At 40.7% G+C, this 23,425-nt stretch overlaps 1 protein-coding gene across 2 annotated transcripts in view; it reads left to right on the top strand.

Annotated features, from left to right (window-relative positions):
• PPP1R16B (protein phosphatase 1 regulatory subunit 16B) overlaps positions 1-23,229 on the top strand; it is a 113,542-nt gene extending 90,313 nt beyond the window's left edge. Inside the window, exons 3-12 of one of the 2 annotated variants that reach the window (XM_035121657.3) lie at positions 1,161-1,231; positions 3,073-3,129; positions 6,088-6,233; positions 14,149-14,252; positions 15,511-15,635; positions 18,498-18,623; positions 19,009-19,084; positions 19,416-19,545; positions 21,564-21,732; positions 22,529-23,225. In XM_035121657.3, the coding sequence (XP_034977548.1) occupies positions 1,161-1,231; positions 3,073-3,129; positions 6,088-6,233; positions 14,149-14,252; positions 15,511-15,635; positions 18,498-18,623; positions 19,009-19,084; positions 19,416-19,545; positions 21,564-21,732; positions 22,529-23,050 (1,526 nt within the window). In that variant the 3' untranslated portion in view covers positions 23,051-23,225. Of the gene's footprint in view, positions 1-1,160; positions 1,232-3,072; positions 3,130-6,087; positions 6,234-14,148; positions 14,253-15,510; positions 15,636-18,497; positions 18,624-19,008; positions 19,085-19,415; positions 19,546-21,563; positions 21,733-22,528 lie in introns of both variants that reach the window. The other variant, XM_035121660.3, reaches the window with a different exon arrangement.
• The last annotated feature ends 196 nt before the right edge of the window (positions 23,230-23,425 follow it).

Below are 23,425 nucleotides of genomic sequence, written 5' to 3' on the forward strand. Positions count from 1 at the left end.
TGACTAAAATAGGTTCATTAATTTCAATAGGTCTACTCTGTGTAGAGCCAGCACTGGAGACAACCCATTGCCCTTGACATCTGTGATTTAAATTTATTTAGACACATCTTTTAGGCCTTTGCTTGTAACTTGAATAGCTGACAGAGAAGTAGCACAGCCTATAAGCTTTAAATGGAGTGCCCATTTAGTTCCTTTTAAAGCTCTTCATTTTGTAGCCTTCTTTCCCCTTAAGGTGTGTGTGTGTGTGGAGGGGAGAGAAAATGAGAATGATCTTCTTGGCTTGCGCTTTCATTAGTTCAGGAACATTACAGAGGGGTGAGCAAAATGCTAAAAGCAGTGCTTTCATTGACAAAATGTTTTTGGTGATTCAAAAACCAGACCCATGGAGGACCAGTTCGTGGCTCTTACAGCCGCATCTTGTGCAGAAGTCCCAATATATTCAGTGAGATTCTTTTAAAAGTTGGATTAAAATACAATTTTAAAACAACAACCATGTAAGCATGCATAGGATTGCAGCCTTAGCCACATTGCAATTTCCAGTTAAACACAGGAGCCAATTTCAGATCACACAGAATGACTTTGGTATTCCATGGTGGTAGAGTTATGGACCTGAAGACAAGAAGGATTGTATTTTGGAACGCTTCTACTCAAGATGTTTAGTGTATGTAGGAACTTGCTAATGGGGGATACATGTTTAATACTGGTAGCTTCTCCCCATTGGATAATTTAACCCATGCATGGAGGTATTTGGGTTTTGGTGTGTATGTGTGTGTTTTAATGTATGGAGGCATTCAAACATATAACCCTTTCACTGCAGTAAAAGTAATACTGTTCAGAAGTCTATCTTCTCAGTTTAGAATGTAACCCTACATACTAATAGTAGACTCATTCACCAGGTGTCAATCCTTATGTGGTCAAAATAACACAGGATATTTCAACAGGCATGGGAGAATCCCATTCCGTACAACAGCCTCATAATAATTGGTATTTGTTAGCCTCAAGGCTGCTGTTGTGACCATGCAAGAGTCGTTTATTGGCTTGTGGATTTAAGCTATTGAAATCCTCTCTTTATTCTTTGTTCCCAGTTGTTTGTTCCATCTGAAGGTGAAATTAGCGATAATATTTACTGAGGACAAACTTCTCTGTTCTGTCTCTTGCAGTCTGTTATTTATTGAACAACAACTTCAGCCCAGACCTGTGCAATGAAGATGGATTAACTGCACTGCATCAGGTAAGTGTTTAGGGAAGGTGAAGTGTGACATCAGGCAGGGTCAGATGAAAGAAAATGCTCACATAGGCTGTTGCTATGCTGTCAATGTAGCACTGGAGGAATGAACTAGAACTGCAGGAAGTCCCCAGTTATTTAGGAAGCAAAGGAGATAAAAGGTTAATGTAGTTTGTGTTGATCTGTAGAAAAGAATAAACAGGGAACACACCTAGGATTCTGGGACAAATAAAAAAATAGCTGCTCCTCATTTTTGAAAACACAAAGTCTGGCTGCTGCCCAGATCTATTCCATATCATAAGTGGGTTTGCCCCTACAGTCGTACCTTGGAAGTTTGGAAACCAAAGTGCGGCTTCTGATTGGCTGCAGGAAGCCCCGTCGGACGTTCGACTTCCAAAAATAGTTTGTAGACTGAAACAGTCACTTCTGGGTTTGCGGTGTTTGAGAGCCAAAACGTTCGAGAACTAAGCTGTTCGAAAACCAAGGTACGACTGTATTTTGTAACCTTTTGTTGGGTCCTAATAAAGGTATTACCTGACTGGGATTTCAATAAACTAACTTACATTTTCCTTGTTACCATTTGGAAAGCTGGCTATACACCATTGGTTGACCACCATTGACACACACACACGCGCGCACACACACACACACACACACACCCCTACAGAGAATTGCACCTGTTATAGTATCTAACATTGAGTAAATTGGCAAAAATGTATAAATCAAAATCGAAAAAGTGTTGGAAATGCAAAGAGAAAGAAGGTACTTTCTATCATATGTGGTGGCCTTGTAGTAAGGTTAAAGCTTACTGGGAAATGATACATAATTAATTGAAAAGCATGTTTAAAATAACATTTGCCAAAAGAACCAGAAACTTTCATTCTTGGAATTATAGGGGTAAAACTACCTAAACAGTATAGAAATTTATTCATGTATGCAACTACAGCAGCAAGAATATTATTTCCCGCAAAATGGAAAGAAGTCTAGACGAAAGAAGAATGGATTCAAAAACTTACAGACTATGCAGAAATGGCGAAACTTACCGGAAAAATAAGAAATCAAGATAACAACTTTTTATTATTATAAAATAATGGAAATGGTTTATTGAATATTTACAAACAAATTGTAAACAGATAAGGACATTGGCAGGATTAATGTAATAACCTACTGTTTCATAAGAGTATATAATTAAAGTAGATGCATAAAAGAATAAGTTAAATTAATTTAGAATATGCAGGAAATGATAAAAAATCAATTTCAGGAACCACAGAAAGAGGAGGAAGTCAAGTTTTGAAATGTTAAGATGACTGTAAAAATATTGAAATGTGTAGAGGGAGAGGGAGAGAGAGAGAATTGCACCTGTTGTTCACACATACTCCACTCTGGCTAATAATTTTATGTTGGGAAAATAGCACAGGGGAATGTTTAAACCTCACTCCCCTCCCCGAAATCCAGATCCCCACATGCATCCACACCTGTTTTTAATAAACTAATACAAGGATGTGGATCACAGCTGGTTCAGAAAGCCCCTGCCAATATTGGACTTATGGGCTAACCCAGTAGAATACAGCTTTATGTGTTTCGAACCAACTGTGTAGGTTAAAGGATGATGGCATAAGCAGAAGAGTCCTCAAACTGGATGTGCTACATGCATGTTTCTGATCTTCAAAACAACCCAAAAGATGATGAGAAAAGGACCATGCAGGATAATTGGCAGATCATTCTAGGGCAGATCATTCTAAGGCAGACCATTCAGGTTGATAATGTGTTTGAATGGGCTTTTGATGTGGGGGAAATGAGACTGGACTCACTGTCGTATCTTTATTTCCTCAACTTTCTGAAATCAGATGGCTGCTGGGTTTTTCGGATACCATCTGGATGCCTATTTTCTAGGCACTAAGGAGGTGGGTAGTAACAACAGAGGGAGGGTTGTTAAGCCGATTCTGGAGGCGGATAACTTCATCCCAATTTCGTTCTTTCTTAGTAGGTTTTGTAAATGCAGCTATTGATGCCCCACGGCTGAAGCCCAGATTCTTCTGCAAATGAGCATTATTTTTCTGGCACTGGATAGTTGTTTACTTTTACATGCAAACTAGCTCCTGAAACAAGAGTTGTTTACTTTTACATGCAAACTAGCTCCTGAAACAAGCTAAATATAAAGATATATATTTAAATATATATTTCAGCAAAGCTTCTAAAATCTTAATCGCAGTTGGTATCTGTTCTAGTTTGTTTGTTTTAAACTGATTTTATGTAAGTGCCGTTGTTGTTTTAAACTGTTGATCTATCTATTTCAAAAATTGTTTTTATATATGTAACTGTTTTAGATACATTGTTGTATTGTAAATCACGTTGGGGTACTCATAGGAAGTGATTCTTAAGTTAAGTTAAGTTAAATAAATAAATATGATGATGTTTCCTTTTTGTTGTCCCTATGACAAAGGAAAACATTTTTGGTCTGCAAAAGTGTCTGTGTGCCTACATTGCAAACAACAAAACTACACCCTATGCACTTTCTAGTCAGGTGGGAAAGGTTCAGACAGGAATCTTTTGCAGAAAGCAAGCTCACTAAAAGTATTGACTCCTCTATCATATATTGACCAGGCTCATTGTTCAGTCATCACATAGCTTAAAAACTGTTTGTTCCTCTAGTCATGAGCAGAAATGAGGACCTACAAGGGTTAGTTTATACCAGGGGTGTCCCAACTTTCAAGAGACTGCGATCTACTCCCACTATAAATAAACTACGCATTCGATTGACCAGAGTTGTTGAACTTTTTTTGGGGGGGGGATGACCAAAGTTGTTGAGCTTATTTATTTATTGGTTGATCACTGGAGATCATGTGATCGACCAGGGTCAACCAACGATCGATCTGTTGGACAGCCCTGGTTTATACCATTTTGGTGATAAATGCAAAATTTGATAGGTAATGTGAACATGTAACAATGTAATATCACTACTGCAGATGGAAGGCAAATTTCTAGACAACTGAACTCCAGATATCCTTTTGTTGCTGGTATTTGACATTTAGAATTTCCAAGGGTGGTGTTTGTTTCATAATGTTTATTCTTATGGCACCACACTAAAGGCCCGATTCCAACATTGTGTGGAATGGACTTCCTGATGGGGTTGTATTTGCAGGATGCTCCTACTGTTGACGCAGTGATCAGTTGGGTAGGGAACGAGGCAGTCTTTCAGATATCCTGGTCCCAATAATACTCCCCTCCACATTCTTCACATTTCTATTATGTTTGTGAAAATTCACCAGCGTTTTAGTGCAAATTCCTCCTAACATACGGATCTTCGTCTGCCGTTTTGCCTAAACTACACATTTTTGCAAATTGATTTCCCCTAACATAATGCATTTTTTAATATTATTTTCACTAATATATGCATTTATGTGCATATGCATTTTTGTTCACATCTCTTGACTGGAGAACTGCAGAATTTTGAGAAGTGTGATGGATGGCTGCCCACATAGTGCAAATTAAGTTCGCCTTTAAATGTGCATTTAATCAAATTTCTCCCCCTTCTCCCATCCCGAAGTACCAAGAGCAAGCCAGGCCAAATCCAAGGTGTCACAATTAAGATATAAAGCTCTCAATAGCTTGGAGCCAGTTTATTTAAAGGATTGTCTCACCCCATATGTATCCAGTTAAGTGCGTCAGTCTGCTGGAACTGGCACTTCTGCTAGCTCTCCATAACATCTGCAGCTCCAAGATCTGTTTGCAGAACAGGACATGGACAGCACTGCTTTTTCCCTGCCTTGAAACTGCACCACGGGGAAGCGAAATACTTATCAGAGCTAAATCCACCTTCATAGCCCTGAATTTTCATTTACAGATATGAAGTCTAATTTTCTGGAAGGCAGAAAATCCCCAGAGATCAGTGGTTTTGCGTATGTGGTGGCCCCTGGGTGGAAAACACCACCCTCTATATTCTGCCCTGTAAGCTGTATGAACCACCTAGGCATAAGTATTTAGAGAAATCTTTAGCAGTAGCTGGTACCCTCCGGAATATGGATAAGGCTAAATATCTCTTGTCTGGTTCAGACAGGTCTGTAATGTTTAGCACAGCTCAACTGTGCTAAACAAAGCCATGTGGCCTTCCTTGAGTGCCAAGGTTCTGTTTTTATGTATATTTTATTTATTGTACAGGTCAAGTTTCTTTCTGTATGGTCTTATGTATAATTTACCCTGTTTCTCATATTTTAAGACATACCCATAAAATAAGCCATAGCAGGATTTTTAAGCATTCAAGGAATATAAGCCATACCCGAAAATAAGACATAGTGATAGGCGCAGCAGCAATGCCGGCTGCGGCAGGAGGAGGAGGAAAAAAATAAGACATCCCTTGAAAATAAGCCATAGTGTGTTTTTTTTGCGGAACAAATAAATATAAGACATGTCTTATAATATGAGAAACACGGTATGTTCATATGTTTCTGTTTGGCTGAAACGTGTATTTGGTTGCCTTATTAATAAATTTGAATTTGAATTAGCCTACGATGATTGTTCTGCATTTGCAAGAAATCAACCCTTCAGTGTGGCAGCCCCTGTTCTTAGCATTCCCTGCCCATTAATATTAGACAAGTGCTTTATTGTACAGTTTTCAAGGCTGCTAAAACCATTTTTGTTTAGGCAATCCTAACCTAGACATGTAATTTCACTATGTCTATTTGGTTTTATATTTTGATAATTTTACTATGTTAGCTGTTTTAAAATCTGTGGGTGGTTTCCCCCGCTATCATTTTAATGATTTTTTTTTTACTATTTAATATAAACTTCTCTGAGATTATGTAAGTGGGTTATTGATTTTGTTAAATGAAACAAAACCTCTGCTGTCTTTTAATTCTCAACAGTGCTGCATAGACAACTATGAAGAGGTTGTTAAGCTTCTTCTGAACCATGGTGCCAATGTCAACGCAAAGGACAACGAGCTGTGGACTCCTCTGCATGCGGCAGCAACATGTGGACACATCAACCTGGTGAAGATCCTGATTCAGCAGTAGGTGACCTGTGATACTTTTCTGTTTTATGCTGGGCCAGACCCGTTTTGAATACCTTAGATACAAGTTGATTAGTCATGTGTTTCCAGTCCGTGCCCTCTGCTATTGGTCTTAGCCAGGCATCCCCAAACTGCAGCCCTCCAGATGCTTTGGCCAACACTCCCAAAGTGTTGGTGCTGACCTTTAAAGCCCTAAATGGCCTCGGCCCAGTATACCTGAAAGAGCGTCTCCACCCCCATCGTTCTGCCCGGACACTGAGGTCCAGTACCAAGGGCCTTCTGGCGGTTCCCTCATTGCGAGAAGCCAAGTTGCAGGGAACCAGGCAAGAGGCCCTTCTTGGTGGTGGCGCCTGCCCTGTGGAACGCCCTCCCATCAGATGTCAAAGAGGAAAACAGGTACCAGATTTTTAGAAGACATCTGAAGGCAGCCCTGTTTAGGGAGGCTTTTAATGTTTAATAGATTATTTTATTTCATTTTTCTGTTGGAAGCCGCCTAGAGTGGCTGGGGAAACCCAGCCAGATGGGCGGGATATAAATAATAAATTATTATTATTATTATTATTATTATTATTATTATTATTATTATTACCATTATTATCATTATTATCATTATTATTATCATCATCCCAAGCTAACAGGACCAGTGGTCAGGGAAGATGGGAACTGTAGTCCAAAACATCTGGAGGGCCGAAGTTTGGGGATGCCTGGTCTTAGCTGATCAGCAACACTTGTTTGATTTCAAGCAATGTGTCACCTGACATTCTGATGTCAGGTGATTGACAGGCAGGCAGACCTCAAACTGTCAAAGGTGGTCCATGGGGGTGAAGGAGATGAGAATCAGACTTGTCTGATCCAGTTCACTAGCCTACTGTTGGCCAGCCAGAAACTACAGCAAGTAGCAGGAACAAGACATGATAGATGGATATTTTGGGCAGCCAGCCACACAGCATCCATTGTTTTTGCTTTCCAGAACAACAGTCCTGGTATTCTCCCATGGGTAAGCAGTCCTAGAGTTCTTCATGACATATTCAGATTAGACTTGGCAGAAGTGAAGGTTTGGATTTATGCCACACTTCATTTCATGTTACCACTTGATATAAGCTAGAGTGGTATACTTTAAGAGTTGCCAGAAAGTGGTTCACAGAACAGTTTATTGAGTGAGGGTGCTACTGATGAGAAGGCCCTGTTCTGCATCTCAGCCCTTTGTGTCTCATAGGGCAGAGGGACACAGGACAAAGTCTCTCTCAGTGCCCCAGTACATGGGCAAGTTCATGTGAGAAGAGATGGTTCTTAAGACATCCTGATCTCAAAGAGTTAATGAATATGCGAATAATTTCTTGGAACGTGAACGGCCTAAACAATAAAAAAAAAGAAATAGGGTGGGACATATATTAAAAAGACAAAACTTAGATGTGATCTGTCTCCAGGAGACGCATATAAATAGAAAACATGTTAGAGTGTTAAAAAATGATAAATTGGGAGTGGAATTTGTTGCAGCTGACGCAAAAAAGAAAAGAGGGATTGTGATCTATATAAAAAGTAAATGGAACCCGGAATTAATTTGGACAGATAAAGAGGGAAGAATTATTATAGTAAAAACAGTAATTGAAGGGGAACAATGGTTCTGGGTGGGAATTTATGCACCCAATGGGAGTAAGAAAGAATTTATAAAAAGATTGGGAGATCAGATAATGAACTACGTAGGGGAAAGACTGATACTAATGGGAGATGTGAACGATATTGTAGACCCAGAATTAGATAAAAATGGACGGAATAAAGGAAAAAGAAAATTAAATGGAAAATTACCCCCAAAATTTATGGATATTATAAGTAATTTAAATTTATTGGATGCATGGAGGTATAAGAACCCTATAAAAAGAGAGTATACACATATCTCAGCACGACACCAGTCGGCAAGCAGAATAGATATTATCTGGATCACAAAAGAATTATCATTAAGAATTCATAAAATAGAGATAGGACCACAGACTATTTCGGACCACAACCCAGTAATTCTCTCATTAAAAAAAGAAAACACCCCCAAAACCTGGAGGATGGATGTCTTTATGCTAAATGATAACAAGACCATACAGGGAGCAAAAAAAGCATTAAAAGAATATTTTGAATTGAACCATAACGGTGAGGTTGACCCCCTAGTGGCTTGGGACGCGGGCAAAGCCGTGATGCGTGGCTTTTTCATATCACAAAGTGTTAAAATAAGGAAAGACAGGGAACAAAAGAAAGAAAAAATTCTTCAAGAAATAAAGAAAAAAGAGAAAATATTATATAAAAATTACAATAAAGTAGTCGAGCAAGAAGTTAAATTATTGAAATCAGAGTATGAAAAATTAATAGATTATGAGATTGATAGACAAATACAATATTGGAAGTATAAAAATTTCGAATGGGCCAATAAGCCCAGTAAATTGATAATGTGGCAAATAAAAAAAAGAAAAAATGAAAAAATATTAAATAGAATAGAATCGGAGGGAATATATTATTATAAAACAGATGAGATTACAAAAATCTTTCAAAAATTCTATGAAAATCTGTATCAAAGGGAAGAAACATTACCCCAACAAATTGACGATTTTTTAACAAAATATCACTTACCAAAAATACCAACAGAAAAAACAAATTTGTTAAATAAAGAAATAACAACATTAGAAATTGCAGATGCAATCAAGAATATGAAAAGAGGAAAAGCCCCTGGTCCAGATGGGCTCCCAATAGAATTCTATAAAGAACTACAAGAGGAGGTATTAGAACCCCTTAGGGAACTAATGAATTTAATTCTAAAAAAAGGAAATACTCCTCAATCATGGACGGAAGCCCAAATAATACTAATACCCAAGCCCCAAGCCAATTTAGATAAACCAGATAATTATAGACCGATTTCACTGTTAAATAGCGATTACAAGATCTTCGCAAAAATTATGGCCAAGAGATTGAGTATAATTTTGGAAGATATAATCCATAAAGACCAGGCTGGTTTCATAAAAGGGAGATATGCAAAAGATAACATAAGGAATATAGTAAATATATTGGAATGCTTAGAGAGTCGTAGAGACAAGGGAGCAGCATTGCTCGCCATTGACGCGGAGAAGGCCTTCGATAGGGTCTCGTGGTCGTTCATGTTGAAAGTATTAGAAAAATTAAAATTAGGTGGTATGATGGAAAATGCAATAAAATCAATATATAAAGTTCAAGGAGCAAAAATCTTAATAAATGGGAAACTATCAAATAAAATAAATATAACAAGGGGCACAAGACAAGGGTGCCCCCTCTCGCCATCCCTGTTTATAATTACATTGGAAATTCTTTTAAAAAATATTAGAGAAGAAGAAAAGATAAAAGGAATAATTATTGGTAAGAAAAGATTTAAAACAAAAGCTTTTGCAGATGATATTATTATCACCACGGAGGACCCTATCGAAGGCATTCCCAAAGCTTTGGAAAAAATAAGAGAATATGGAAACCTAGCCGGTCTAAAAATCAATTATGATAAAACGCATATGCTGGTAAAAAACTTGGAGGAAGCTGAAAAAATAACATTACAGGAAAAAACAGGATTGAAAATAGTGAAAAGAATAAAATATCTGGGTATTCAAACAACCGTCAAGGGAATAGATCTAATTCAAGAGAATTATAAGGCAATTTGGAAAAAAATTAAGACAAATTTTGCAACCTGGGATAAATTGAAATTATCCCTTTTGGGAAGAATCTCATTAGTGAAAATGTGTGTAATCCCCAGGATGATTCATTTGTTTCAAAACTTGCCAATACTAGGCAAAGAAGATATATTTAAAGATTGGAAAAGAGACCTAGCCAAGTTTATCTGGAACGGAAAGAGACCAAGGATCCGATATAAAATTATGATAGATAGCACTCATAGGGGAGGATACGGAATGCCCGATCTGGAAGCATACCATGATGCAGCGGCACTATGGTGGCTGAAAGATTGGATCACATTGGAAGACACCGACCTACTAGATTTAGAGGGGTTGGGAATAGCCTCTGGGTGGCATCACTACTTGATGAGGGAGAAAATCGAAAAAAGGAGTAGTTTTCGGCTCAATGTTATCAGGAAATCGCTATATCATGTATGGCAAAAATATAAAAGATACTTTGAGCCGAAGACGCCCTGGTGGATCTCTCCCCTCGAGGTAGTGGCAGTAAGAAGGAAAAATATGGAAACAAAGTGGCCTACATACAGACAGTTAATAGAAAATAAAGAAGGAACTTGGCACCTAAAGGAATATGCGGAAGTAAAAGGATATTTCACCTCCTGGTTACAGTATTTTCAAGTGAACCAAAGGTTACAAACTGATAAACAAATTGGCTTTGAGAATGGAATATCTAAATTAGAAGAGATCTTATTGAATAACAAGGATAAATTTATAAAAAATTTATACCAAATTATATTGAAATGGAAAACGGAGGAGGAATTAACAAAAGATTATATGATAAAATGGTCCCAAGACCCAGGGAAACCCATAACAATGAGTGAATGGGAAAAATTGTGGACGAAAGGCCTTGAATTTACACCATGTTATGATATAAAGGAGAACATTATGAAGATGCAGAACAGGTGGTATTTAACACCAGCGAAACTGGCAAAAATCTACCCAGGAGCAACTAACATCTGCTGGAGATGTAATGAGGCAGTAGGTACCCACATACATATGTGGTGGCACTGTAAACCTATAAAGAGGTTTTGGGAGTCAATATATAATGAACTAAAGAAAATATTGAGATACCCGATCAAGAAGTGCCCCAAATTGTTCTTATTAGGAATGGTGCCGAAAGAGGTTAACCCTAGAGATAGCTGTTGCCTAAGTTACGCAGTTACAGCTGCGAGACTTTTAATAGCAAAAAATTGGAAGGATGTTCACGTTCCGACAAAAGAAGAATGGCAAGAAAAATTATTTAATTTCTATAATTTGGCAAAAAAATATGAGGAAATTAAAGGTACAAAGAAGGAGGAAATTGAAAATAGTTGGAAAAAATTTATAGAGTATATTAAAACAAGGGTAGTAAGTTCCAATTATATCTCCACTATATAAGGTTCAGTTTTATGTATTAGGTATGGAATGGAATGATGAAAGGTAATAGATGATAGAAAATATGATGCATATATATAATAAAAAAGAAACAATATTGATGTTAGAATAAGGTATGTAGAAAATGGTTAAACTGGTAGAATAAAGGATAAGTTCGGATCAGGCTGAGAAGTCAAGGGTAAGGGGAAATGGTGAGGGAGGGGGAAAGGGGGGAAGCTATTTCTATTTCAGAGAAATGAAAATAGTCAAATGTAATATTTGTTATAATTACTTTTTATTGTGAAGTTTATTTTACTTTGTGATAAATGTTGTATATTGTAATAAAGTTTAATTTTAATAATAATAATAATAAAAAAAAGACATCCTGATCTCAAAGAGTTAATGCTCTTTGCATCTTGAATTGGCTCTGGAAACAAATTGGATTTGCACTTCTGCGTTGTAAGTGCATAATGTGTTGATGCTCCATGTAGATTCTAGTTTTTTTAAAAAGGAAGAAGGAAAAGTAAACCACATGAGACTGATATCAGCCATCTTGCGTGTTTAATGTACTACTTCATAACTGCCAGTTTTTGAGACTACCTTATATGGCTGTTATGAATAAAAAATTGGGGGTACCCTGAGCTCCCTGGAGGAAGAAAGGGATACAAACATGGTAGGATAAATAAATTCTGCTTTGCCTGCGCCTCAATAATAAGAATGTTGTTGTTTTTGCACCGTGCCAGTTGATTCTATGTACCAGAAGAAGCAATGGACTGAGATTTTTTCCCTCAGAACACAACACAGCATGTGGTTGTTGCAATCAAAGTAGTATTCAGTAAGAAGTCTATCAGATCAAAGGGTCTGTTTAAATACAGAATCAAAAGGCTTCAGTGCCACAACATGGAACCCAGAGAGACCTGTAGAAGTAGCAGCAGTACAAAGGATGTCAGATCCTGTGCTTTGTTTGCTGATTTAGACGGACTCTATAAAAAGAACCTGCAAGTGTGTTTTACATTGTAATTTCCTCTGTTCTCATGGGGAGGAAAAGTGAGCATGAATATCAATGGAAGCGACTGCCTGGTCTCCACTTCAAAGGGATATAAATGTCAAGGCAGATCAAGCTTAATCTGTATTAGGGTATTATTTTCACGTTGAGGCCACATGTGGTTCAGAATATATTGGGACATCCCTAGTATTTTGTTACAGGCACGGGAATTGACTTGTTGAAGCAGAATGGTGCGCCTATCGGTTTTGGTGCCCTGCGCAAAACGGAATGCATGATTGAGAGAAATGTGGGAATGGGACAGTGAAAATGCATGTGAGAGAGACAAGCTCTTGCATCTTGGGGTGAGAGGAAGACAAGCAAGAAAAGCAAAGATCTACAAGGTTAGAGGCAGCAATTGGAGTAACTGCATTATAGATTTAGGTAGGGTGGTGATAAAATTCCAGAGAAAGCACAGTCTGTGTGACTCCTTAATGACATATGCTATTTGGACTGAGAAGCTAATCTGGAAGTAAGGGCTTTATATGGTCTGGTGTATCCCTACTGGCCTGGATTTATTTATGCTGTGTGATCAGCTGATTGTATTCAGGCTAGAACTATGGGCTAGAGGGTGTTCTTGATCTACAGCAGCAGTGCGGAGTGGCCCTCAGCCTCAGCTAACATGGCCAATGGTCAGGGTGTTGTAATCCAACAACAACTGGAAGGTCACAGGCTTCCCGCCCTTTATCTACAAAGTCTGATCCACTTGGTTTTCTGAGAGACAAGAGATGGCCTCAGCCCAGTATACCTGAAGGAGCGTCTCCACCCCCATCGTTCTGCCCGGACACTGAGGTCCAGCTCCAAAGGCCTTCTGGCGGTTCCCTCGTTGCAAGAAGCCAAGTTGCAGGGAACCAGGTAGAGGGCCTTCTCGGTAGTGGTGCCGGCCCTGTGGAACGCCCTCCCATCAGATGTCAAAGAGAAAAACAGCTACCAGATTTTTAGAAGACATCTGAAGGCAGCCCTGTTTAGGGAGGCTTTTAATGTTTAATCGATTATTTTATTTTATTTTTCTGTTGGAAGCCGCCCAGAGTGGCTGGGGAAACCCAGCCAGATGGGCGGGGTATAATTAATAAATTATTATTTATTTATTTATTTATTATTTATTTATTATTATTATTATTATTATTAGACTGTGACCAAACAGTGACAGCTGGAGGCTCCGATTCAGCACCTTCTCTCAGGGTGTCTTGCTGTATTAAGTGGGAAGGAATTGTTGTTTTCTTTGGGAGTTTATAATTTAAGGTGTTTTCATTCCACCTTAGATCCAATGAATTCACTGAAAGTCTTTCTTAGCAGTTGCCTTTCCTGATCACGTAGGGGGCAATCCAGGTGACAGATGGAAAAATTAGTCATGGGGATACAGTTCCTCATGACAAAAGTAAGGTCTCAACTGACTCCCACCTGCTTTGCTTCTTTTTTGGCTCTGGGGGTAAAAAACACCTCTGAAACCCACTACAGCCCAATATGTCTCCAGTAATGCACTGTTAAGTTTTGGGCACCATGTTTGAGTTGTTGCTGTTGTTAATTTATTTATACCCCACCTTCTTCCCTGACAGGGATTCAAGGCGGCTTACAAATAAAAAGAAGAACAGCTAGAGACTTAGAGAAAAACCAATAATTAAAAAACAATTAAATTTGATACGAGTTAAGCCTATAAAGCAAACAGATAATTGCAATAAAAACAGCACAGCACCACCCCTTTCCTTAAAAGCAGTCAGTTCTCAAAAAGCCTGATGGAACAAGATTTGCTGTCACATGTGCCCTGCATTACCCTTGAGATCCTTGAATCCAAGTGTGCTGATATCTCTCATGCCTGGCTTTCTCCTTGCAGTGGGGCAGACCTGCTAGCGGTGAATGCAGATGGGAACATGCCATATGACCTGTGTGAAGATGAACCAACTCTAGACGTCATTGAGACCTGCATGGCATACCAGGGTAAGGCCCGGTTATGAGAAATGGGAGCTTCAGGTGTGGGCTTGTGTTGCTATTTGACATCTTCCTGTGGAGGTTGGTTGAACGTCCAGTGCAGGTGACTCCAGCGTCCCATCCCAGCATGGCTCATAGCAAGAATGATGAGAGATGTAGTCCAGCTACAGCTGCAGAGCCACAGGTTCCCTCATCCCTGTAAAGGAACAGCCATGCTTCTATTAGAAAATGTATTAGGGGCGGATGTGTGTTGCAGCACTTAAGCAGCAGAAGCACACAGCTTTCTAAGGCCAATATAAAAGCTAAACCTTCATGGCATGGTGTGACACTGCCGGGGTGTGGGTGGGTGGGTTATAATTTGTGAGCGCCCAGGACATGTTCTCTCATGAGCCAAACTATTGGATTCTCTCTGGCAAGAGGCAATGATGGCCACCAATTTAGAGGAATTTAAAAGAGGATTAGAAAAGGCTAGGAATAATGGAATAATGGAAGCTGTAGTCTATCTGTTACCTTATCCCTGATCTAGCACATTATATTTTTGCATCCATGAAAATATTTAGGTTTAAGGTAGCTCTGTTCAGCTGCACAACTGCTGCACCAAACTTTAATTTCTTCCGGCAGTTTTGTGCCCAGTCCTGGGGAAAAGAAAACCACTTCCTGGAAGTAAACAAGGCAGTAGTCTCTCCCCATGCAGAGCTATGTGTGTGCCCTGGTGTTCCCCACATGTACATCAGAGCTGCTGTAGTCAGTGACTGCAGTCCAGCAGATTTATTTACGTATATCCGCCCCCTTAACCATTTTGATTACTATTTGCTGATTTTTCCCCCATGTGTAGTCTAATGGGCTAGCTACATGTTATGTGCTAATAAAGGCATTATTAATTCTGTTGCTGCTGGGTTGCTTTTTAAAAATAAAAACAAAAACTGCTTTGTTTGCTATTGGTGAGGAACAGAAAAGCAGCAGGGAGGTATGCTTAAACCCAGCCAGATGGGCGGGCTTTTATTATTATTATTTATTATTTTGTCATCCAGCTGTTTCTTTGCTCCAAATGCCTCTTTCTCTCATCTGGCTTCCCCCCTGAATTTTTTTTAAAAAGTGTTTGTAAGTTGAAGCATGCGTCCTGGATCAGATTTATTTTAAAAAGCCGCTCTCCTATGCACATTTGCCTGTAACATGTATGTTAGCCTGTAAGCTAACCAAACTATTTTCCCATAAAGTCAAATAGAACCTCATGCTGTTCCTACTCCTCTCCTTTCGCTCACTGTAGGAATAACACAGGAGAAAATCAATGAGACGCGAGCTGCGCCAGAACAGGCAATGGTTGACGATATTACAGAGATGATAGCAACAGGGCAGGATCTGAACAGGACCGATGCACAAGGTGCTACGCTGGTGAGCCATATTCTCACTGAATTATTATAAGAAGCTGGCTGCCTGCCTGCCTTTGGATGTAATTGGACTTGTAAATCTTCGACATTTCCTTTATTGCTTTTTTGCTGTGGATCTTCTTGAAATGACGGATGTTCAGGGTAGACAATTACTTTTTAAGAGGGCTGAAAGGAATATATTATTTTTATATTAGCCCAATCAAATCTTTATTATTATGGTTGATGGCCAGCATTAAGAAACCAGGATAAGAGGGTTATGTTGGTCTTATTTTAGTTATTGCATTTGTGTTTCACCTTTTCTCCAAGGAACTCAAGCTTCTCAATAGTTCCCTCCCCCCTTTTTTCCCCTCATGACAACCATGTGAGGTAGGTTAGCCTGGGTGTGTGTTAAAATACAAGACATGAGAGCTCCATGATCTGGTGTCCTGAAGCTTCTGTTTTTAGTTTTAAAAATTACTGCAAGGGTTTCTGTTATGATTGGCCCTGCGGCAATAGAGGAAGGGTTGTATTTTACACAGCGGGGCAAATAGCAGCTTTGCAAGAGGGGATTTAGATCAGGGGAATTTTGCAAGGAGGGAACGGTTAACTCACCCTACCTCCCAAATCTGCAACTCTTCTAACGGAAAAATAGTTTGGTTAGCTTACAGCTTTTTATTTTTTTTAAAAAAAACTTCTGTACTTTGGCCCTAGTATGATCAGGCACTGACAACACACCCTTGCCCCCCCCCCTGAATACTCCCCATACTCTGGACTGACCCACAGTCAGACATCTGGGCTCCTGCTTAAATATCCCCCCCCCCGCCACCTTTTACATCCTTCCTCTAAGCAGCTCAGCTTGGTGTGCAATATAGGAGTTTATCTCACAACAGCGTCACTAAACCTCTCTGAGGGTTCGCCTGAGAGTTGGTGACTCGGGCAGCCTAAATCTACAGCACTTGCATATGCATTCTGCCATAGGAATTGCTCCAAGGACATCCTTCTGATTGAAAAAAGCATAATTTCATCACTGGCACAAAATTGGAGGTCCTGATCACTAAATACGCCTGGTTTTGTTACTGTAGTTAGGGGTCAGGGATTAACAACATCGCATAAACTCTTCCAGATAGGAACAGTTTGAGAGTGCGTTGAGTGTGTGTGGATCTCATCCCTTTTTGCTGTTTTACTGTGACGTCTTGGTAACAAAACAGGTGGCTACATAGTGTTTGGTGTGAGTAAATTCTGCAGGGTAGCTTTAAATTGATTCTCACACTCATCAGTGCTTAGAAGAACTAAACCACGTTCATTTTTAATCTGGAATAAATACCGTGATGTTTAAGATTAGGTTTATATGTTAAGAGCTGCCACCACCAACTGCTGAAATGTGGCAGGTCAGGTGTCCTTAATGATATTGGTGTTTGCAATTGCTGGTTCTCATCAAACACACAGGTTGCTGCACTTTATTAATTTTAGCATTCCATGGGATAATTGCTAGTTTTACTATCCCCCCTTCCCTACAGAGGTGTACCTGGCACCTTCACTGCATATTTCCATCGTATGGTGAAGATGCATCTCTTTACCCTGGCCTTTGACACTTGAGATGCATATTTTTGGACCCATGCTGATCAAAATTTGTTTTAAACCATTTTTTATATTGTATTTAAAATTGTAGCAACCTTCACCAGGATCTTAAGAGTGAAGATCAGTTTGTTTGTTTGTTTAATAATATTAATATCCACTTCAGCGAGGCATTTTAATTCAGGAAAACAGTATGGCAACATAGCTTCGTTTGTAGAGCAGAAGACTCTTAATCTCAGGGCTGTGGGTTCAAGTCCCATGTTGGGCAGAAGATTCCTGCATTGCAGGGGGTTGGGACTAGATGACCCTCGCCGTGCCTTCCAACTCTTCAGTTCTGCAACTCTACAATTTTAAACCTTCCTCCCCAGTACTTGGCCCTGATCCAAATGGTGGTGGTTTGCAGGGAGGCGGTACTGCTACACAGCCGTTCTAACAGAGGGAAAATGTGTTGGGAGATCCAGTTACATCTAGTTTGGCCCTAAGACAAGTTGTTTCAGTAGCAAAATTGATAATGAAATTCTGTTCTGCACATCAAGCTCTCGCAAGGAATGCAAGGAGCTTCTCTAGCATAGCAATGATCCATTCACTTGGAGCCCCCTATTGGTTTTGTGGAGTTCTGTCTCTTTGGCTGTTAATGGTGGGCTATGGACGAAATGGAAAGGTCGGGGGTATTTAATTTATATCAAGCCTTGCTTATTTGGCTGGGCCAGTAATAGGAGCAAGAGCCATAAGGGTTGTGCCATTCTGGTGGAGCACACACTTTGCACACGGGTTCAATCCCCAGCATCTCCAAGTAAGGCTGGAAGAGACCAGGCAGACCAATGATCTGACTTGATATATGGCAACTTCCTATGTGCTCAATGCCATACTTTGCTTGGGGCAGTCTTGATTTTGTATTAGGGTCAGGTTATCCGAGCTTGGCAAAACATCTACAGATAATAAAGAAGAAGTGTGCATGCACACGAAAGCTCATACCAAAATAAAAACTTAGTTGGTCTTTAAGGTGCTACTGAAGGAATTTTTTTATTTTAGATAATAAAGAGTCTTGTTGCTAGCTGTTCAGGTCCAGTGCTAAGGAATTAAGAGGCAATTGCCAATCATTTGCTTTGAGTTGGAAAGGCCTGGGAGCTGCGGCAATCTTAAGAACTCTTAATTGCTGAAACGGATGCAAAGCTGAATGAGGTATTGGTACAAGGAGCAGGAGCCCAGTTGAGAATGCAGCTTAGGTCTTTGGGATGTGCTTAATCCTTAAGGTCAGGCTCTAGGTTGTTTCAGGCTCAATATAAAAGGCATTGCCTTCTTCTCCTTCTAGTTGCATATAGCTGCAGCCAATGGCTACCTGCACGCAGCAGAGATTCTTCTGGACCATGGAGCAAGGCTGGACCTCAAGGACTGGGATGGCTGGGAGCCCCTCCATGCCGCCGCCTTCTGGGGACACGTACGTGTTTTGTTGCAAACCTTTACGAAGAGGGCAAGACCAACTCATGAGAAGTAGTTCCTCAAAGACGATAGCTAAATAGAACCTCAATATCACTGGCTGGGGAGCAACCATGAATAGAGCCTTATACCTTACCTCTGAGCTTCCCTGCTGTGGGGAAACAAGATGCTGCTGGACTTGACAAGGCCTTTTCCTACCTGCTCCGGCCAGGTTGGAGCTGCAGTTCAAAACATATTGGGGCTGCAGCTTGGGAAAAGTTGGACTAAGATGGACTTTCTGTCTGATTCATCAGAGCTCTTCCTGCAGTGCTAACTTCATCTGTATGAGACATGGCTCTAGTGTTCAGAGGAGTAGTAAGAATTTTGCTTTCTTTCTTTTATTCCAGATGCATATGGCAGAGCTGTTGGTGTCTCACGGCGCAAGCTTGAGCGCCCGAACCACCATGGATGAGATGCCAATAGGTGAGCTGTAATTCTGCCTCCTTTTGCACTTTCCATCCTTGGGCAAATGCATATCCTGGCTCCCCATCTGAATATGTCTTCTGGGGGCATGTTCTTTACATCGCCACCCCTCACAAATTGCTGGGGAGGGTGGAAATCTGAACCCAAGACTGGTTTGTGCACATGAATAAAAGAAGCTCATGTTTTCTGTTCTCAGTCCCAGGTGTTGCTGGACTTGGAGTACTCCTAATAATATACAATGTGTGAGCTGGGCACTGTAGTTACCATGCAGTCTTTAGCTACATCATTGCAGGGCAGCTCAACTCAAGGGTCTGGTTTGTATTCCCTTTAGATCTCTGTGAAGAAGAAGAGTTTAAGGTTCTGCTCTTGGAGCTGAAGCATAAGCATGATGTCATCATGAAGTCTCAGATGAGACACAAGTCCTCCTTGAGCAGAAGAACCTCCAGCACTGGAAGCAGAGGGTGAGTGAACAGAGAGAAGCCATGTTGGCTAGATGTATATTTCCATGCCTTAGTGCTTGGTGAGTCTGAGCTTCGTAGCCACTTAGTGGGATTTCCAACTAGCTGCAGTTGACTTTTGTAAGCTTAGTTTCAATAAATAAAAGCAGGTTCAGCAAGAAAGGCAACAGGGCAAATGCACACTGATTGCAAGGTGTAACTGAAAATGTGGGCTTGTGGTGGGGACAAAACCGATTTCCTACAGGAGATATTTTAGGAGGAAATCCTACAGTGTGCTTTATCGGGGACTAAAATTAACCTTAACCTTATTATTATGTTATATTGCACTGCTACCAAATGTAGCAAAATAATATATCAGGTGGTTCTTGCTACCAAGACCTTACAAAAACAATTTTATCTGTGTTAGTTTTGAAATGCAGATCCAAAAAAAGGAAGGGAGAGTAATGGGTTACAAGAAGTGAATCTGATCAAATGCAGTTGCATGTACGTAAGCTTTAGTTAAGGATGCAGTCTTATACATGCTCTAAGTCCCTTGATGGCAGTGAGATTTTCTTAGGCCTGCACAAGATTGTGTTGTGTTGAATTTGAGAACTAAGGGGGTAAGGATTCTTAACCTTTTTATATGCCTACAGTGTATTGAGGGAAGACATACAGTTTGCTAGCATGGAATGAGAGCCACCTACTGACCGTTTAGCATCATGGGAACTAATGCTTTAGTTATGAATTATGGAGCAATTACATGTCCTGGGCAAAAATATTATAGCAAATTTGCATATTTGCCTACTCACCATAATTTATGCAAGCATTTCAATGAATTCAGTAACTGCTGAACCTGCTGCACAAGTTGACAGATGTCAGGCTTGCACATGGGATCTTTTGAATTCTTTTTGCTGCTGTCCTGAGATTCACAAGCTGCAGTCTTATCTAAAATATATACTCTTCGACCATTTAAAGAATTCAAAATTTGAGTAACAGAACTTAAAGGAGCTCACAGCCTTTCCATGCAGAACTCCACTCCTGGGCTTTTCATTTCAGCAGTATAACTTAGGGTGTAAGGGGAATCATTTTGCTGCTGCTATTATTAAATATAACTAGGAGTCAGAATCCCCAGCTTATAACCTCCAGGTTGGATTACTGCAATATGCTATATGTGGGGCTGCCCTTGGCCCAGAAGCTGCAGATAGTGCAAAATGCAGTGGATTTGCTTCTCACTGAGGCAGGCAATTGCCACCATGTTATGGTACTGCTGAAAGGATTGCACTAGTCATGGCCAATAAGCTGCCGGGCTAAATTCTAAGAGATTTTTTCTGCACTGGTCCAGTAAAACGCTTGTGCTGTGCAGACCATAAACAGTTCTCTTTGCAGAGCATTAATCAAGCACAGCGGCTGGATTCTTGTTGTGGTAAAAACCTTGTAGCTTTGCCAGAAACGACCCACAGAAGCTCAACTTTCGAAGACAGCTTTATTGCAGACAGATAACAGAAACACCTCCAGAGCTTTCAGACATGACTGCCCCACACCCCACAGGCAAACAAAACAAACGCTCTATATATACTGAGCATCTTAACAACTTAACGACTTAACAACTTAAATCTTGTGACATTGCTACTTTGCCAGCGTCTTAGGTTTAAAGCCCTAGCAAATTCAAGGTGTTTGTTCTTGTGTACAAAGCTCTATACAGCTTGGGGCGAGGGCATCAAAAATACTGCCTCACCCACCTTAAAAACAACAACTTTGAGTCATGGCTGTGAAAGTTGGGTGAGCTTAGCCCAAAGCAGCCCTGGCAGTTGAATCCCATAGGCCTAATCACTACTACTACAAATAACTACAAAGGTTGAAGAGTACTTTCCTTATTAACAAGGCCTGAAGATGCTTATATGCAACTTAGTGATTACTGTGAAACACCTTGAAATATTCTGAAGGGCTGTTCACACTGGGAATGGAGCTACAGAAGGAAATATCTGCTCCACTTCAGTGATTATCCTCTTCACAATCCCTCTCCTCTGCCCTGTTTTCTCCAGGAAAGTGGTACGGAGGGCAAGCCTTTCTGACCGAACCAACCTTTACAGAAAGGAGTACGAGAAGGAGGCCATCATCTGGCAGCAAATAGAATCTTCAGAAGAGCAGAGGACTTCCGGCTACAACGGTGACATCAGGGAGTCTTGCTCCAACCAAGAGAACACAGATCCAGTAAGGGGCAAAGTAATAACTAACTAATCCTTCTGTTGGTGTGAAGGTATTTCCAGTACTCCAAAGTAGAGTGGAAGTTTCGTCATCCCAATAGCCTATGCTCCAACATGTGCTCATTTATCGCCTCATGCCGATCTCATGGGGTTGTCCCTCTCCCCCCATCCCGCCAATCCTGGAAGGTTTTGGATAACTTGACAAAAAGAATGGAAGCACACTGCCCTGTGTAGAACATCTCCTTATTGGCTTATGAGTGTTTTCACAAGCCAAGAAAAAGCCACGGGCTAGCATAACATAGCAGGCACGCATAGCCCCTTGGTGCATGGAAATCAGTAAGCATGAGCAAAAGGGCAGGGCCGTAGCTAGGGGGTGGTGAGGTGGGCCCCCACCAGGGGTGCAGGTGATGGGGGGCCACAAAATCAGCTAAAATATGTCCATAAATGAGTTTGACCAAACTGCGGGAGGCAGTGGAAGAAAGGAGTGCCTGGCGTGCTATGGTCCATGGGATCACAAAGAGTCGGACATGACTAAATGACTAAACAACAACAACAACAATGTCCATAAATATAAATATTGATTATTGCCTCATAAGAAATGGTTTTAAATAGAGGGTGAATTGAATGGGGGGGGGTTGGAGGAGAGGCAGAAAGAAGAGCTAATTTGTCTGTGGCTAGGGGGCTCAATTTGGACGGTTCTGCCAGGGGCGCAAGATCACCTAGCTACAGCTCTGGCAAAGGGTCAGTCAAATGATAAATGGCCGGTCATGGCTGAGCCTTTTTCATTTTATTTTCTGTTTCAGAACTCTCCAGCAGATTCACCCACAGTCCTTCCGGAGCTGGTAACCAAGAGCACGCAATGTAACTCGGAAACTCTCCTCCAGAACGGGCTCAACTTATCCTCTGCCACTTACCAATACTCTATCCCTAATGGAGATGTTTGGAAAATGCATTCTGCCCTGGACAATGAGGCAGGCCAAGCCCTGCCCTATGAAACCCCCGGAGTCCCCGACTCTCATCAGATCTGGGGGGGCTACAAAGAAAGGAGCCACCAAACCCTCGCGGAGCTGAAACGGCAGCGGGCAGCAGCGAAGCTTCTCAACCACCCCTTCATCAGCACACACTTTGGGAGCAACGGGGGCAGCGCAGCTGAGAACGGGGGAGAAGCGAAAGAGCACCTCATTAGCTCCAGGACTCCTTCCTATACGTCCAATGGGACTTCAGTTTATTACACAGTGTCGAGCGGTGACCCACCTCTCTTAAAATTCAAAGCTCCCATGGAAGAAATGGAGGAGAAGGTGCACGGCTGCTGCAGGATTTCCTGATCCAATTTCATTGCTAACCAGCGGAGATGCTAAGCCGGGTGGCCATGTTGCGTCCTCTGCTGAACGGGAGAATCTGGATCAGTCATCTCAGGCCAGGCTGTACCAGGCTTACTCATTTTTAGTACCTTACTTTGCTTTTGCAATTCCATTAAAAAATCAAGCAAGTGTAGGTGGCAGAGAAAAATCCAGGACAGCTCCTTATTGCATACTCTTGTCCACACGATTATATATATATATATATATATATATATATATATATATATATAATTACATCCATGTGATTGCAAACCCCATCTCTCTTTCTGACCTTCTTGGGCCACCGTGCTCCTGAAAAATGGCACTTTGGGAACAGACCCTCTCAACATATCCTTGGTG

This window comes from Zootoca vivipara, chromosome 7 (assembly GCF_965207765.1).
Source record: "Zootoca vivipara chromosome 7, rZooViv2.hap1.1, whole genome shotgun sequence".
NCBI lineage: Eukaryota > Metazoa > Chordata > Lepidosauria > Squamata > Lacertidae > Zootoca > Zootoca vivipara.